The 13,707-nt window shown below is 33.9% G+C and overlaps 1 protein-coding gene and 1 non-coding gene across 2 annotated transcripts; one reads left to right on the forward strand and one right to left on the reverse strand.

Annotated features, from left to right (window-relative positions):
• The first annotated feature begins 373 nt into the window (after positions 1–373).
• On the forward strand, positions 374–3,516 carry LOC118037772 (uncharacterized). The gene is made up of 3 exons (XR_012167918.1): positions 374–705; positions 978–2,113; positions 2,628–3,516. It is a non-coding gene; the product is annotated as an uncharacterized protein (transcript).
• A 599-nt stretch (positions 3,517–4,115) lies between these two features.
• LOC118037771 (ribonuclease 2) lies at positions 4,116–9,760 on the reverse strand. Its single transcript, XM_035043867.2, has 9 exons — positions 9,510–9,760; positions 9,260–9,288; positions 9,043–9,116; positions 8,265–8,366; positions 8,144–8,147; positions 7,117–7,208; positions 6,429–6,590; positions 5,891–5,978; positions 4,116–4,328 (listed from the first exon to the last, which is right to left on the reverse strand). Exons 1-9 carry the CDS (start codon positions 9,701–9,703, stop codon positions 4,264–4,266), a joined length of 810 nt encoding a protein of 269 aa, XP_034899758.1. The 5' UTR covers positions 9,704–9,760; the 3' UTR covers positions 4,116–4,263.
• Between the last annotated feature and the right edge of the window lie 3,947 nt (positions 9,761–13,707).

Raw genomic sequence — 13,707 nt, forward strand, 5'->3', positions numbered from 1 at the left:
AAAAACAATTATTTTAAAAATATTATACACTACAATATTAAATATACAAATCGTTTGTTTATTCAACTTTAGAATGTTGAGGTATTTTCAATCTAATAAATTTTTAATCTAATAAATATTAAATACCAAATGTTTTTGATATTGATTTAAAAATATATTAAAATATAAAAAAATTAAAATATTTTGAAAATACAAAAATAATATACCAAAAAAAAATTAAAAAAACATTCGAGGGAAAAAAAAATACCAATCCCACAACCTTAACAATCTCAAGGGACGAATTAATTAGAATTGTTAAACCATAAGAACCGAGCAACATGTCACTCAACTACTTACCCTACTAACCGACAAGCCGTTTTCTCCTCTCCCCCTTATCCGCAGACGAGTCATGAAGAAGCAGATAGAGAGAAGAAGATAAAAAACCATACCGGAATTCCGTCGCCGTCGAAAGATTTCGGTATTTCAAATGGTTCAGTTGTTCTTAAGAGAAGAACCTAAGAGGAAAGAAGACGTGCGTGAGGAAGATAGTGAACGTGCAAAGCGAATGATACGTCTTTTGAAGGAACTAGAATCAGTTATTTGGTCACTGATTACTCGATCAGAAGCACGTTTATGGCTTTACAACACTATATCATGCATCACCTCCCTTACTCCTTACCGAAAAAGAGAGCTTTTTGTGAGCTTATTGAGGAAGACGAGCAAGAAAGCTTTAGCTTCCCAGCTCTGGCAATTGATTTTTCAGAAGAGACCGCACGAAGCAGGAACACTTTTGGCCGAGAGAAGTTATGTGCTTGAGAAATTCTTTCAAGGCAAGTTTTTTTTTTACCTCTCATTTGTTTTCGCTAATTGTGTTTGGCCTTTTTAATTAGGGTTTGATTAGTGAAATTGTTAATTTCGTGAATATTAAAAGGTGATTGATTGATTTGATTGTGAATTAATTTTTCTTTGTTCTTTTATTTGATTTTATTTACTCGTGCAGGAAATCAAACCCGTATATTGCAATGGTTTTCCAACTTCTCCAGTACTGGATTAAGGCATAAAAAAAGGTGCCAAAAGCGCTTTCCCAATTCGCGTTTGTGCATCGAAATATATGTTGGGATGAGCTTGAGTGGAAGGGTAAACATGGGCAATCCCCTGCTGTGGTTGCAACCAAGCCACATTACTTTCTTGAGTTGGATATCCTACGAACGGTGGAAAATTTTTCTTGAAAAATGTGCCTGACTTTTGGACTTCTAGAGAGTTTGCTGACTCGTTAAGAGATGGTGATATTTTTTTTGTCGAGACGAAATTCTTTGTAGATTTTTTTGTGGGGTTGATGTATGAAGAGGATTCAAGAGATGTATGGGAAGTCATTAATGAGTTTCTTATGGAGGAGTCTTTCTCTGTTTTGTGTCAGCATCTCCTTATCACACTTGAAGAGCAGGAGTTCTGTGCTTTTCTTGAATCGCTTTGTAAATATTTGAATCGGAGAATGGAACCGAATGATTTTGGGGATTCTTCTTGCCTGCTTGAGTTTGTGCTCTCTAAATTCAGTGGTTATGAATCTATTGATCAGTTGCTTCTGTTGAATGCGGTTATTTATCGAGGACGTCAACTTCTAAAGCTTTTGCATGATGAAGAATCCCAGGAGGAACGGGCAAAAATTAATGATATTGTGTCTAATATCTGCTCAATTTCAAGCAGTACTAACAGCTTTGTCCCTATACTGAATGAGTGCCTAAAGATGAGAACCACTGGAGGAATCAAGATCTTGGGGCTGCAGTCATGGGCCTTTCATTATGCATTATCAGAGAAATGCCAGAGTGCAGAGGCCTGGGAATCCTTATTTTCAAATAATGGTATAAGTTTCCGCAAATCTGATAGATTCGTGCTGCTGCATGGTGATGAATTGTTGGAAGAAAATGACTCTGAAATGGATGATAGAGCATCAACTAAAAGAAAGAGCAGGAAGAAAAAGAAAAGTAAAAAGAAAAGGAAAAGGAACTCCGATGACGACGACAGCTATGACCATGGTCTGCTGGATTTAGACACATCAAATAGTAAACTAGGTTTGCAAGCTAGGGATGGGAGTTGGTTGCTCTCAACAGATGGGTTTTCTGCATCATGGACTAACGTGAGTCGCATTGTTCATGCTCTATATGAAACATCTAGATTATTTTACGAGTATGGAATTTTTTCCTGTTGATATTGCGTTCTTGCAAATCTTCATGCTACAAGTGAGGAATGCCTGTCGTGTGATCTTTCATGCTATGATATGATGTGCTGCCGTCCTTTATGGCCTTGTTAGCAATACATGTTGCATTAGACATTTCTATATAGCTAAAGCTTGTCAAATCACCTGGCAATAAATCCTGGTGTGGTCTTTTTAAAATCTCAAGTCTGTCCTCTACTTTATCTTTACATTACCTTTGACATAGGTGCTAAGAGATAAGAAACTGTCTTTAATGTGAAAACACATCAATATTTTTGTTTGTTTTTTTTCCAATCCTCTTGAATTGCTCTTACGAGTTATTCTTTCTTATCTTCCACATAGCTTTCATATATTAAGATTTCTTCTTAGTTTAGGTGACAGATAAAAGACCAACAGTGTGTTTTACTAACCATCTGGTCATTGTGATTTTCTGCAGGCAGATCTCCCGGAACACCTCTCAAAGTTTTGCTTTTCCACGTGGATGAAGTGGGCATTTGCTAAGTGGAGGAACGCGGCTTAATTTTGTGCGGCTTAGCTATTAGCCATTTCTCCTAGGGTATTGTGTAGAGGTGCAGGGGAAGGAGGGGAGAGGTCTCCTTTCTTTAGGTTTCATTTCTTTGATAGCTGATGATTCCCATTCTTTTCAGAGGGTCAAGAATTGACTTGGAGCAAATCCAGATGAATGTCAAGCATTTCTGCTTTCGATGAATAAACTAGGAGATCTCATGACTGCATTTGGGCAGCTCATTAGGCGTGGACTTGCTGCCAGACTAAGCTATAGGGTTAAAAGTTTGCCAGAAAAACATTCATCTGCCATCAGCAATGCTGCAAGGTTTGAGCCCCAAGCTTCTGTCATGCAACAGAATTGCATCTCTTCGGACTACATGTTTTCTAGGGTAACATCACCCCATTATACCAGCAGCATTTAATTTCTTAGCTCGATTGGGCCAATCGGGGCCTGGTCCAATCTCCATCAGGGGTATAAGATCAGTTTTTGGAAGCAAGACGACTGTAACTTTTGGTTTCCAAGGATGGTGGCAAATTTCTTCACCAGGAAACTTTTCATGTCCATACAACTTGGTGCTAAAATTTGGTCCTTGCTAACCTAGCAAGTTTCTAATACCATCGACTTGTACACCGCTGCATGCATGAGCTTACAGGAGTTTCTCTTCCATTTCCCACCAATTTGACATGCATGCAATGGTCAATCTAGATGAAGCATGGCTCGGATATTGGGATTGCAGGACTGAAACTTCGACTCCTGATTAATTCGCCAAAAAATAACCAAATTATAACCATTTTTCAAGTACTTATTTCTTCTCGTCTGTAAGATGTTTATTGTCGTGATATATAACCATTGTTGTAAACTTAAAAAGAAATCAAATATAATTATGATTATAAAGTGAAGAAAGCAATTATTCATGTTTGCAAATATCAGGTTCAAAAACACAAACATCAAACTCTTAAATGTATCGTTTGATTAAAATGGGAAATATATTTGGAAGAAGGGTTTGAAAAGTGAGGTTATCGGATTTAAAATCGATCATTTATTTCTCAAAAATAAACTTCTGTTTGCGATTCTCTCTAGATCTTAAGCGGTGGGTTTCGAATAAACCTAACTTGGACCAATCAACCGAACTTTTGGCTACTGCAGGAGCCTTTTCACATGGCAAGCAAGCTCGAATGCTCCAAAACTCAAATTCACTAAAAAACAAAACGAATTACAAGTAGAACTTGGGTGGCGTGTGGATCATTTGAAGGGTCGTAATCTGAAAAGCTCACAATATGACCTAAAAGCCGATCACATCGAGCTTCTTGTAGCAAGCATTATCCACTGACAACATGCAAGAAATTGCGGGTCCGATACGCATGTGGCGGCACCTTGAATATGATTTTCCAAACATTTCTTGCCAAGGCTATTAAGTGGATCACATTTCAGCAACACTTTATTTTAATCTACACGTCAGGTACAATAAACAACAATTGTTCACAACTCAAACAATGACACGTCAATCACTTTCACACCAGTTTCTCATGCTGTGAATCACATACAGCACGGATGTCGACATATCTCAAAGAGCCTCATCACCTTCATTATCAGGCACCCACGAGACTTCTGTTCCAGCTCCGTCAAGCCCTACGGATAAAGAAACGGACACAAAAGTTAGCCAGAATCTGGTAAAACATTCTTTAGAACAACATTCAGTGGTGTAAATGCGAGTCGGATACACACAAATCACATTGTACTTGAATGAATAAAGGTGCGCAGAGAGAAATGGATAAAAAGGAAAATGGAAACGCATTGCCATTCATCTTGTTAAGGTAGACCTAAAATGCGGAACAAAACAAAAGTAGACATAGAACTGTGCATAAATCTAGAGGCAAATTCCATCATTTATGGGGGCATTGAATACCAATATTAGTAAAATTGTCTGTAATAAGTTCGCGTTTCTAGAGCATGCGTTCAGGCACTAACACACACGAAAATAATGAACCTTATAAAAAGAGCAAGGGGAAAGGTGACTTGTAGAATCTTACAAAACTCATTTTTTTTCCAATAGAAATGATGAGTCAAAATTTCTTTTTAGTTTATCATCCATCTTTCACAGTTTCTGTTCTTAGAGTTCCTTGACCAATGGAATGCTGCTTTAATAATTCCTAATCCACAACTGTCTCATTACAGCAAATGAGCGCTAGAACCAACAAAAATACCACTTGTACCCTTCAACTCAAGCCATGGTTTCCCTCTTTTCCTTCCCACTGCCCTACCCGAAAAAACTAGTTTCCAGAACATATTTGCTAACAAGACTGCTCAATTGATATGGTGCAAGTGATTGACTGAAATTGTGTTCCCACTTTAATAACATATAGAACAGTCTAATACACAAGACAAGTCCTGAAGACCAGAAATGACAATACTACTGACTAAACATCCCACAACTATAGCAGAAATCCCAAAAAGAGAAGTGCAAGCAAAACGAGGATAAATTCAGTGGGCACATTGATATTAGATACAGAAACTTAAGTCTTGGGAGTGGTCTAGAGCTGTGATTTTTGAGAAACAAAATCAAAAAATTCCATCTCTCAAAAAAATGAATGATGTTTGCCACAAGGACATTGTGTTATATAATTAAAAAACACTAGCATTTGTAAATTGGGAATTGATAATGGCACTCCATCAATTCATAACAGCACTTCACTTTAGCTAATATTCAAATACATTTATTTCACAACTTGTGAAGTGCCACTATGAATTGATGGAGAGGCATCATCATCAACCTGGTAAAACTATTGCAATGACACCCAGCAAAGACTTCTAGAAACAAGAGTTTCTGAAACCTTAGAAAGAAAAGAAAAAAACAATGGCCATGGGTTTAGTTACAGAAAAGCATCAGTGAGAAAAAAAGCAAGAATAAAAATCAATCTCACACCCTTGTCCATCTTGTGGGTCCTACATGAAACCTACGCCATGAGTCAGTATAATCAGCAAAAACTTCCACCCCCATGTGAACAATCCACAAGTTATTCTCCAACCACCAGTTTTTGGCTATTCAAATCAGCATCGCAGTAAACCACTGATTAGTTAGAAGCAAGCAAGCTGCTAGAAACTTGTGCCATCATACAACTTGACCGTAATGCAAGGAGATAAGGATTGTTATGGTAATAGAATCTATTATCATGATAGCATAGGAAACTTACCCAATGAAACATATGCTGGCAAGCTAACATACTTCGGACATGAGCTCTTTGAAGTGTACATGTCATTTTGAATTACACAGTCCCGAGGCTGTAAAAGAAAGAGTCAAAACACAAAGCAATTTTCTTCATGAAAAAGGAGGAACAATTTGAAATATAAAATTTTACAACAATGGATGTTCTGCAGACACAAAAGCACGTGAATTATGCCAGACTAAGGGGCTTCATTTAGAATACTAACATCATAATTTCCTCATCTGATCCATCAATAATACATAGGAAAACAGGATAAAAATTTTGGTAATCAGAAGAACTGTTAGGATTAAATTATTGTGACTTTTTGCAGTTTAAAGTCAAAGATAAAGAACAGACAAACAGCAGTGGGCCTCCAACCTCTTAACATCATTCGTGTACAAAGTTACCGCCATAATACCTGTTTGCTTGTTGCTCTAAAAACAATGAATACCCGAATGTTCTTCTCTAAGCAGTTTAACTAGGACTGAAATGTACACCATGAGAAGCATAAAGAACAAAGTCTAACCTTGAAATCCTTATAGAAGCATAAACGAAGTTCCTCCAAATCCCCCTTTGAGCAAACCAGTTGCGGGGTTGCATGGAAAGCATTCTCGATAGCAGATACAATGCCTCCAAGAGGATATTTCTCACTATTTGAAGGAACATATCCTGCTTCATTCAGTACTTTCTGGCATCAAGAATTGAAAAAGATAGTTATTGGTCAAATCAATGAGCAAAATAATTTCACATACAAATTGTTCCCCAATATATTTTAATTTTCAACACAAAATCATGTATAAGAGCATAAAATGATTGACAACTGACATACACGATCATAAATTCTGAAACTGAAGATTGACAGTTTATTGAATAGAATTTCAACTACATTATTAGTAAATGGAGGCAACACAAGGTGGATTAGTTAGCAAAACAAAATTATAGGAACGTGCACAAATTAGATGCTTATCTAGATGGTATTTATAATCATGATATAAAAGAGTGTTTAATATTTGACTATATTACATGTGTTCAATAAAATTAGATCAAAACCAACACCTGCATAATACATATAATCTTCCTCTAATACACACACACACAGCCACATATAATCTTCCTTTTTATCTATAATATTGTTCAAGATTCTTGTCTATGTTAAAAGTAGTTTACTAGACATTAAAAGTTCATTAATCATCACAAAACTCCTGACCACTTACTGTAACATTATATTTAAAGTAGACATTGAGGGTTGTTGAGAAGTAACTATATTCATCGTGAACAACTGGAGAGGAGCAAGTTCCATGCTTCTCTGCAAGAACAGAGAAAAAGGGTAAGTAGAGAATTTTGCATACAAAACATATGCAAAATTCATTCCAGAGACATTCATAATTTTTATGCCTTCTAGACCCTCCAACTGAAAGGTTAATGCCACGGAAAAAACTCGTATGAAAATTCACATTCAATTACTGGTTAACATACTCAATAGGAAGCAAAGCTCACATGCAAAGGCGTTCAGCAAATTTTTGTAGTTGATATCTTCTAATGCCAAATACCATTCAAAATAACAAATGGCGTTTTATTTTCATCAGTAGAGAAACAAATAAATATCATATCTTTCATCTGTGAGTACAGCATCGCAATCCAATGTCAACTTTTTTTTTTTTTTTTTGACAAATACATTCAAATGTCATCCATCATACAATAACAAAATATCATCAACCTTTGTATCAAATGTTCTTATTCGGTCCCCAAACATGATACAGAATGTTTTTCCTGTGACACATAGCTTCCATGGGCTGCCACTTCTTGACCTGTCTAGCTTGTGGTTTGTCTTACACTTAACTGTCCCCAAGTCAGCAGTTAACAAAAAAACCTTGAATTAAAATTTTATGTCTTTCACTAAATTAGTCAAAGAGCTGGACATTAGCATTGCACATGGCCTCTGAATATCTACTACCATATCTTATTATTTGTGATATATGCATAACAGAGAAAGCTTTGCATCCATCATGAGAAAGTACTAGGTATCTGAAAGTGTAACACAGCCGCCCATCATCTAAAAATGTTAGCTAGAGTTGCTTTGGCTATTATAAGGCCCAAGTTATGTAACAAGGATCTCTCAATACACTACCAGGCATTGGATATGGGTCTACATATTACCACTCCCTTTCTGTTTAAATCTAAAAGACAGCGAACTACGATGCAATCATATCATTTAAGAGAGCAAAAGTTGAAGACAGTTACCCCACTGCCAATGTGTTTCCCCCATTTTCGCCATCACATAGCATGAAAAACAAAGTATTGTCAGTTTGGAATCATAGAAAACGATAATTTAGCCACAAACAGAGTCAGAAGTTGAAACCACCTCATGTGCCCAAAAGGATCCTTTTGTACCACGGCAAGATGATGGTGAACCACAACTAAGAGATGGCCAATACTTCTCTAGAGCATCATGCAATGTGGAGATCTGCATGTTACAAAAATAGTTTGGGTACTGGGGACATAAAAGTAGTATGGAAACAGAGCTGATGTTTTAAACACAGGAGTTAACCAACATACATGCTTGAAGATATACATGCAAACACACCCCTATTCTATGTGTGTGCATGTTATGGTTGGTTAAAATCTTCTGAAAAGGTCTGAAGAGAAATTGCAGCCTGTAAGAAAAGATAAGATCCAAAAGGCTTACTTACATGAAATAGGTAATTGCATCATAAATACATATAAGAGCATGAAATGCACCCATATCAGCTGACCATGCTATACAGCTTCCCATTAAGAATACAAAAATGGTTGCCAGAACTTAAAAAAAAATTTAAATGTGGAAAACCTCACATACCCTGGTACTAATACCTTATTATTCATGTCTAGAAAAAGGCACATAGCATAGCTATCAGACCCAATTCCTTGCATTACGAGACCGAATGATGCTTTTCTGTTCTCTATAGGAATATTGCATAACGTGCAAGCATTTTCATAATTTTGGCAGTGATTCTACAACTTAATTTGTCCAAAAAATACAAAGTCAAGATCACTTTTAGTGCAAACTATTTTCTATCACTTAAAACTCCATTGCAAAGGCATTATCTCATACGCGTGAGTAAGATTCAAATGCAGCATATGGAGGAGCAAGAGAAAGATACCTCCTTTTCATTGAAATCGGATTGAGTACAACACGCAGGCCACGTTCCATCATTATAGTCAGGCCAGAGACCATCTATCCACACAAGAATAGTAAACACATTAGCATGATAACAATCAGGTTCCAAAAATGCAAGTAAAAAAGGAGACCCAACCACCAGCCTTTTTAGTCCTTAGATTCACCAAATTGAGATTTGTAACATAAAGAATTCTACTTACGGATTGTAAATTCAGTCGGAGCATTTGCGCTGGGCACAAAAAAAAAAAAATAAAACACACGACAGATGCTATGTTAGTTCCACTGCCAGGTTTTCTTTCCATTACATAAACAAAAAAATATAAAAAAATAGAATAAAAGAATTCCTTCAGGCACAAGCTAAATCACACAAACTTTATTGAATCAGAAACCGTTAAGTTCAGAATCGGAAAAGTAATTAGAAGCCAGAATAGAAGGGCAGAGCAAAAATACCCTCGGCAACAAGCATTTTTGGAGCAGCAATGGCGGGTGTGGCGGCAGTAGGTGCCAGGCCATTGCAGAGACAAGGCGAAGTAATCGAATTCCCTCTGTCCTTCTACTGCACTCGCTTCCTCGATCATGCAATACGATGCCGTTACGAAGACGAGCAGCACGAACAGCGTTTGGACAGAGAGAGATGCCATCATTGAGAGAGATGCTGTTTTTAGTGGTTGCTTGTTGAAGCGTTTACCACCACATGTTGCGGTTTCGTTTTATTATTATAGAGAGAGAAGGATTCGCGCAGTTATCAACCAGGGGTAGAACTGTCATTCAGGTAGCAGTTTAGGAAAACGATGCCCTGTGGGCCAGTGGGATATGCGTGCATTAGGCAAAATTGATTCCGAAGCTAGTGGAAGCTAACACTTTTTTTTTTTTTTTTCACTTTTATCATTTCATATTTGAGATATTCATCTTTAATTACTATTACTAATCATCTATTACCAATCACTAATTACTATTAATAAACTAAAAAAATACAACAAAACACACTTTTTTTTCCATGTACTTTTAGTTTTAGTTGTTTATTTTCTTTCATAAAACTTTTTTTTCCGCATGTTTTACTTTCTTTATGTTGTGAAAAATTTACTTTGAATCTTCAAGTTTTTTAAAAAAGTTTAATTTAACTTTTAAAGTATTTTTTTTTCATATTTAATTCTTATTGTTTTATGTATTTTTATTTTAATTGTATAATTTTTTTTTTTTAAGTCATGAGATGTTGCAAAAAGTTAGTTTGTTTGTAGGAGTTTTCATAGAGGTTTATTTTGGTTCCTAAAGGTTTTTATTTTTTATATTTTAAGCCCTTTTAGTTTTAGGTATTCTACATTTGGGTCTTAGAAATTCAATTTTCTCATGTTTAGGTTCCTAGATGTTGAGAGAGGGAGAAAAAGTCATCGGAAAAAAAAAGGAGATAAGTGAGAAAGATTTTTATTGGCTATTTTCTAACCATAAAAAATACATGTTTTCATCAAATAAAAAAAAATAAATAAAGAAAAGAGGATTTTGACTCCAAAATATATATTTTTTCTCATGATTTTAAATTATTAGAATTCTTGAAAAAATATTTGTTTTTAATTATCTTAGTTTTTTATTCAAACAACTGTGTTGTTAATAAAAAAAAAACATGTTTCGTTAAAACATGATGAAATACATAAATAAGAAGTGAGGATTTTGACTAAAGAAATGCATTTTTTTCTTTAGAATCTTAATCATTTGATACCTTTTAGATATTTATTTTAATTATCATAAAATTAAATAAAAAAATAGCTTTGAAAATGTCTTCACTGCCTTCGCTTTTTCCTCCATTTTATAGTTTATTGAACCCATGTTACCATTAACTAGCAAAGTCTTTATAGCTTTCATGATGCAACTATAAACTGACACAAAAAAAGAGCAAATGATAAATAAGTTTATTATATGTCAAAACCATCAAAGATAAAAAATATCATAATAAAGACTCTTAAAATACTTAATTTTATTTAGTTATGTCTCCATTTTCCAAACAACTATTACAACTCTTTATATAGGGAAAAAAAAACCTAGAAAAACTCTATACTAAATAGAAAAAAATATATTAGAAAATATATTTCCTTTAAATAAAAGAAAAAACTATAAAATCATCATAATAAAGAATAGAAAAATAAAATAGAAAAAAAAATAAAATTAACTGATAAAAAAGCTCATGCATCGAATACTAGATGATATAGCTCTGATACCAATCAATACAAACACATATAACATAAGAAAGACTACAAGCTCAAAGAAATACATAATTATGTTGACAAAGGTCTAAACCATAAGAATCATTATTTGAATTCTTATCACTCAATACTTTCTCTAATCAAAACTGAATATTAAAGCTTTTATAGACTGCTTATAGATTAGAAAAGGTATCTTTAAAGTTGAAAAATAATAAAGCATTGTTAACCAAATAGAAAACAAAATCATAAATCAATTAGGAAATATGATAAATTCTAAATGATAAATTATAGACCTAATATGGAGGCCTTAACGACCTCAAATGGCTATATATAAAAAAATGATCTTATAGGGAATATGGTTTCCAGAGTATCTTCAAAAGAATTCATCCTAATATAAAAGTAAAAAAAAAAAAAGTTTATGCTCATTACTATAAGACTACATATTTGACCAAAATTTCATGCATCAATCTCTCCATATCGGAAAGAACTAAGTCTTTGAGTTCAAACTATTTCGTGCCTTAATCTTGTGGATGTCTAATCAAGGCTCTCTAATTCCTTTTTTTTCTTAATTGAAGGTGTATAACAATTTTATATATCAACTCTAGTCTTTTATTAACACGTGATATGTCTATATAACCTTTGAAAAAATATACCATTATGATAATAATAAACTTGTAATCTAAAGGATCAAGATAGCCTAAATCAACACTTTTCTTTTTGTTGAGTACATTTCATATTATCTTTGTGCTCAATCTTTAACATATCAATTATAACACCATTATCACCACTCCCGCTACTGTGATTGTTTATGCTATCATTATTATCATTAAAATAAATATCATAAATTAGTAGACAATACCAACTCGCATATATCTTGTCATAAAAAAGATTACCAAAAGTCATATCCTCATCCACCTAAATATTCACTTCGCTTAAGTCTTTTAAAGTTTCAAACCCAAAGGCCTTTAGTTGGTGTAGAAACTTGAGCATTACCTCTGGTGTCTGAAACACCATAATGAGTGTACAATGATGGCTTTTCTAAGGTTAAATTATGGAAAGATTTTCTTTTTGAAAAATCCATGATTTGAGTATATCCTAAATGAAGAAAGTGAGATTTTATCTTCTTTTTAGTCTTCTCTCATTCACAAATCTTAGGTATGCCTTGTCTCTTACAAGTTTGCTTTAATTGCTCCCACCACACAGAGGCATAACCTCTTATACTAATTGCTACCAAATTCACATCCATCCTCTTCGAGATCTCCTTATACTTAAAGGCATGTTCTACCTTGTACAACTAATTAATAAACTCCTACACCTGTAAGGTTCTTATGAACCTAGGAAGTTTAATCCAAAATTTTAAATCTTAATTATACTTATCCCAATTAAGAAGCAAACTCATTTACACTCACATTTTAAATGGGTTTTCAAAGCTGGACATGAATATGTAATCATTCTCCTCACAATCCTCTAGATTCCTTATCGTTGCCAATTAGTAGGTTAATTATGCATTATGTCTCAGCATGTCTTTTGTCACCATTTCCTAACACATCATTTTTTTTTTTGAAAAGGAACATCCCTATCACTTTTCTACACGAGCACATCTTGTTTTGTTACCTCTTCTAGTCATGGTTATTCAACAATAGACAACAAGTAACTACTATAAATTATTGGGCTTTAAAACTGATAGATACAACTCTGATACCAATTAATGTAGCTCTAATACCAATCAAAACATATGGAAACAACATAATAAAGATTGTAAGCATAAAGAAAGAATTTTATTGAAAATGGTCTCAACCATAATAAATCTAATTTTAAATTTTTATTACCTAATATTGGCTCTGGTTAAAATTGAATAGTAAAACTTTTATAAGGTGCTTATATACCATAAACTTCCTAAAAAATAAAAAAATAAAAAAAGAATTTTAGACTAAATAGAAAAAAAAAGAATTCTAAATCATCAAAGAGAATATTATAAATCATACACAATAACTTATTTATCCTAATATGAGGCCGTATCTATAATAGATGGATACAAAAATGGAACCTTATAGATAATTAGACGTCTACTATGAAATTTGCTAGTAAAATTCACAACTCTCTTTTCTTTGTAAGTGGCTAGTAAAATGGGATGCTAAAAACATATACACGAATGTTGAACATATGACTTATTTGAATTCACTATGGTGGATAACAAAATACTATAGGGTTTATCTGGTGGTTAAAGAAGTTTGTTCCCATTCTTGACTTCTTGGGTTCAAACTTTAAGATTAGCATCTATAATAATTTATTGAATTCTTATAAAGATTGAGCAAGGTATGTGTCTTTAAAATCATTAAAAAAAAAACCCAGTCTTAATATATGTGCAAATACTCGAACAATAACATAAAAAAAGCATGACGAACAAGATAATTTTTTTGCTTATGCATGTATTTTATAGCAGGATTATATGA

This window comes from Populus alba, chromosome 14 (genome assembly GCF_005239225.2).
Source record: "Populus alba chromosome 14, ASM523922v2, whole genome shotgun sequence".
Taxonomy (NCBI): domain Eukaryota; kingdom Viridiplantae; phylum Streptophyta; class Magnoliopsida; order Malpighiales; family Salicaceae; genus Populus; species Populus alba.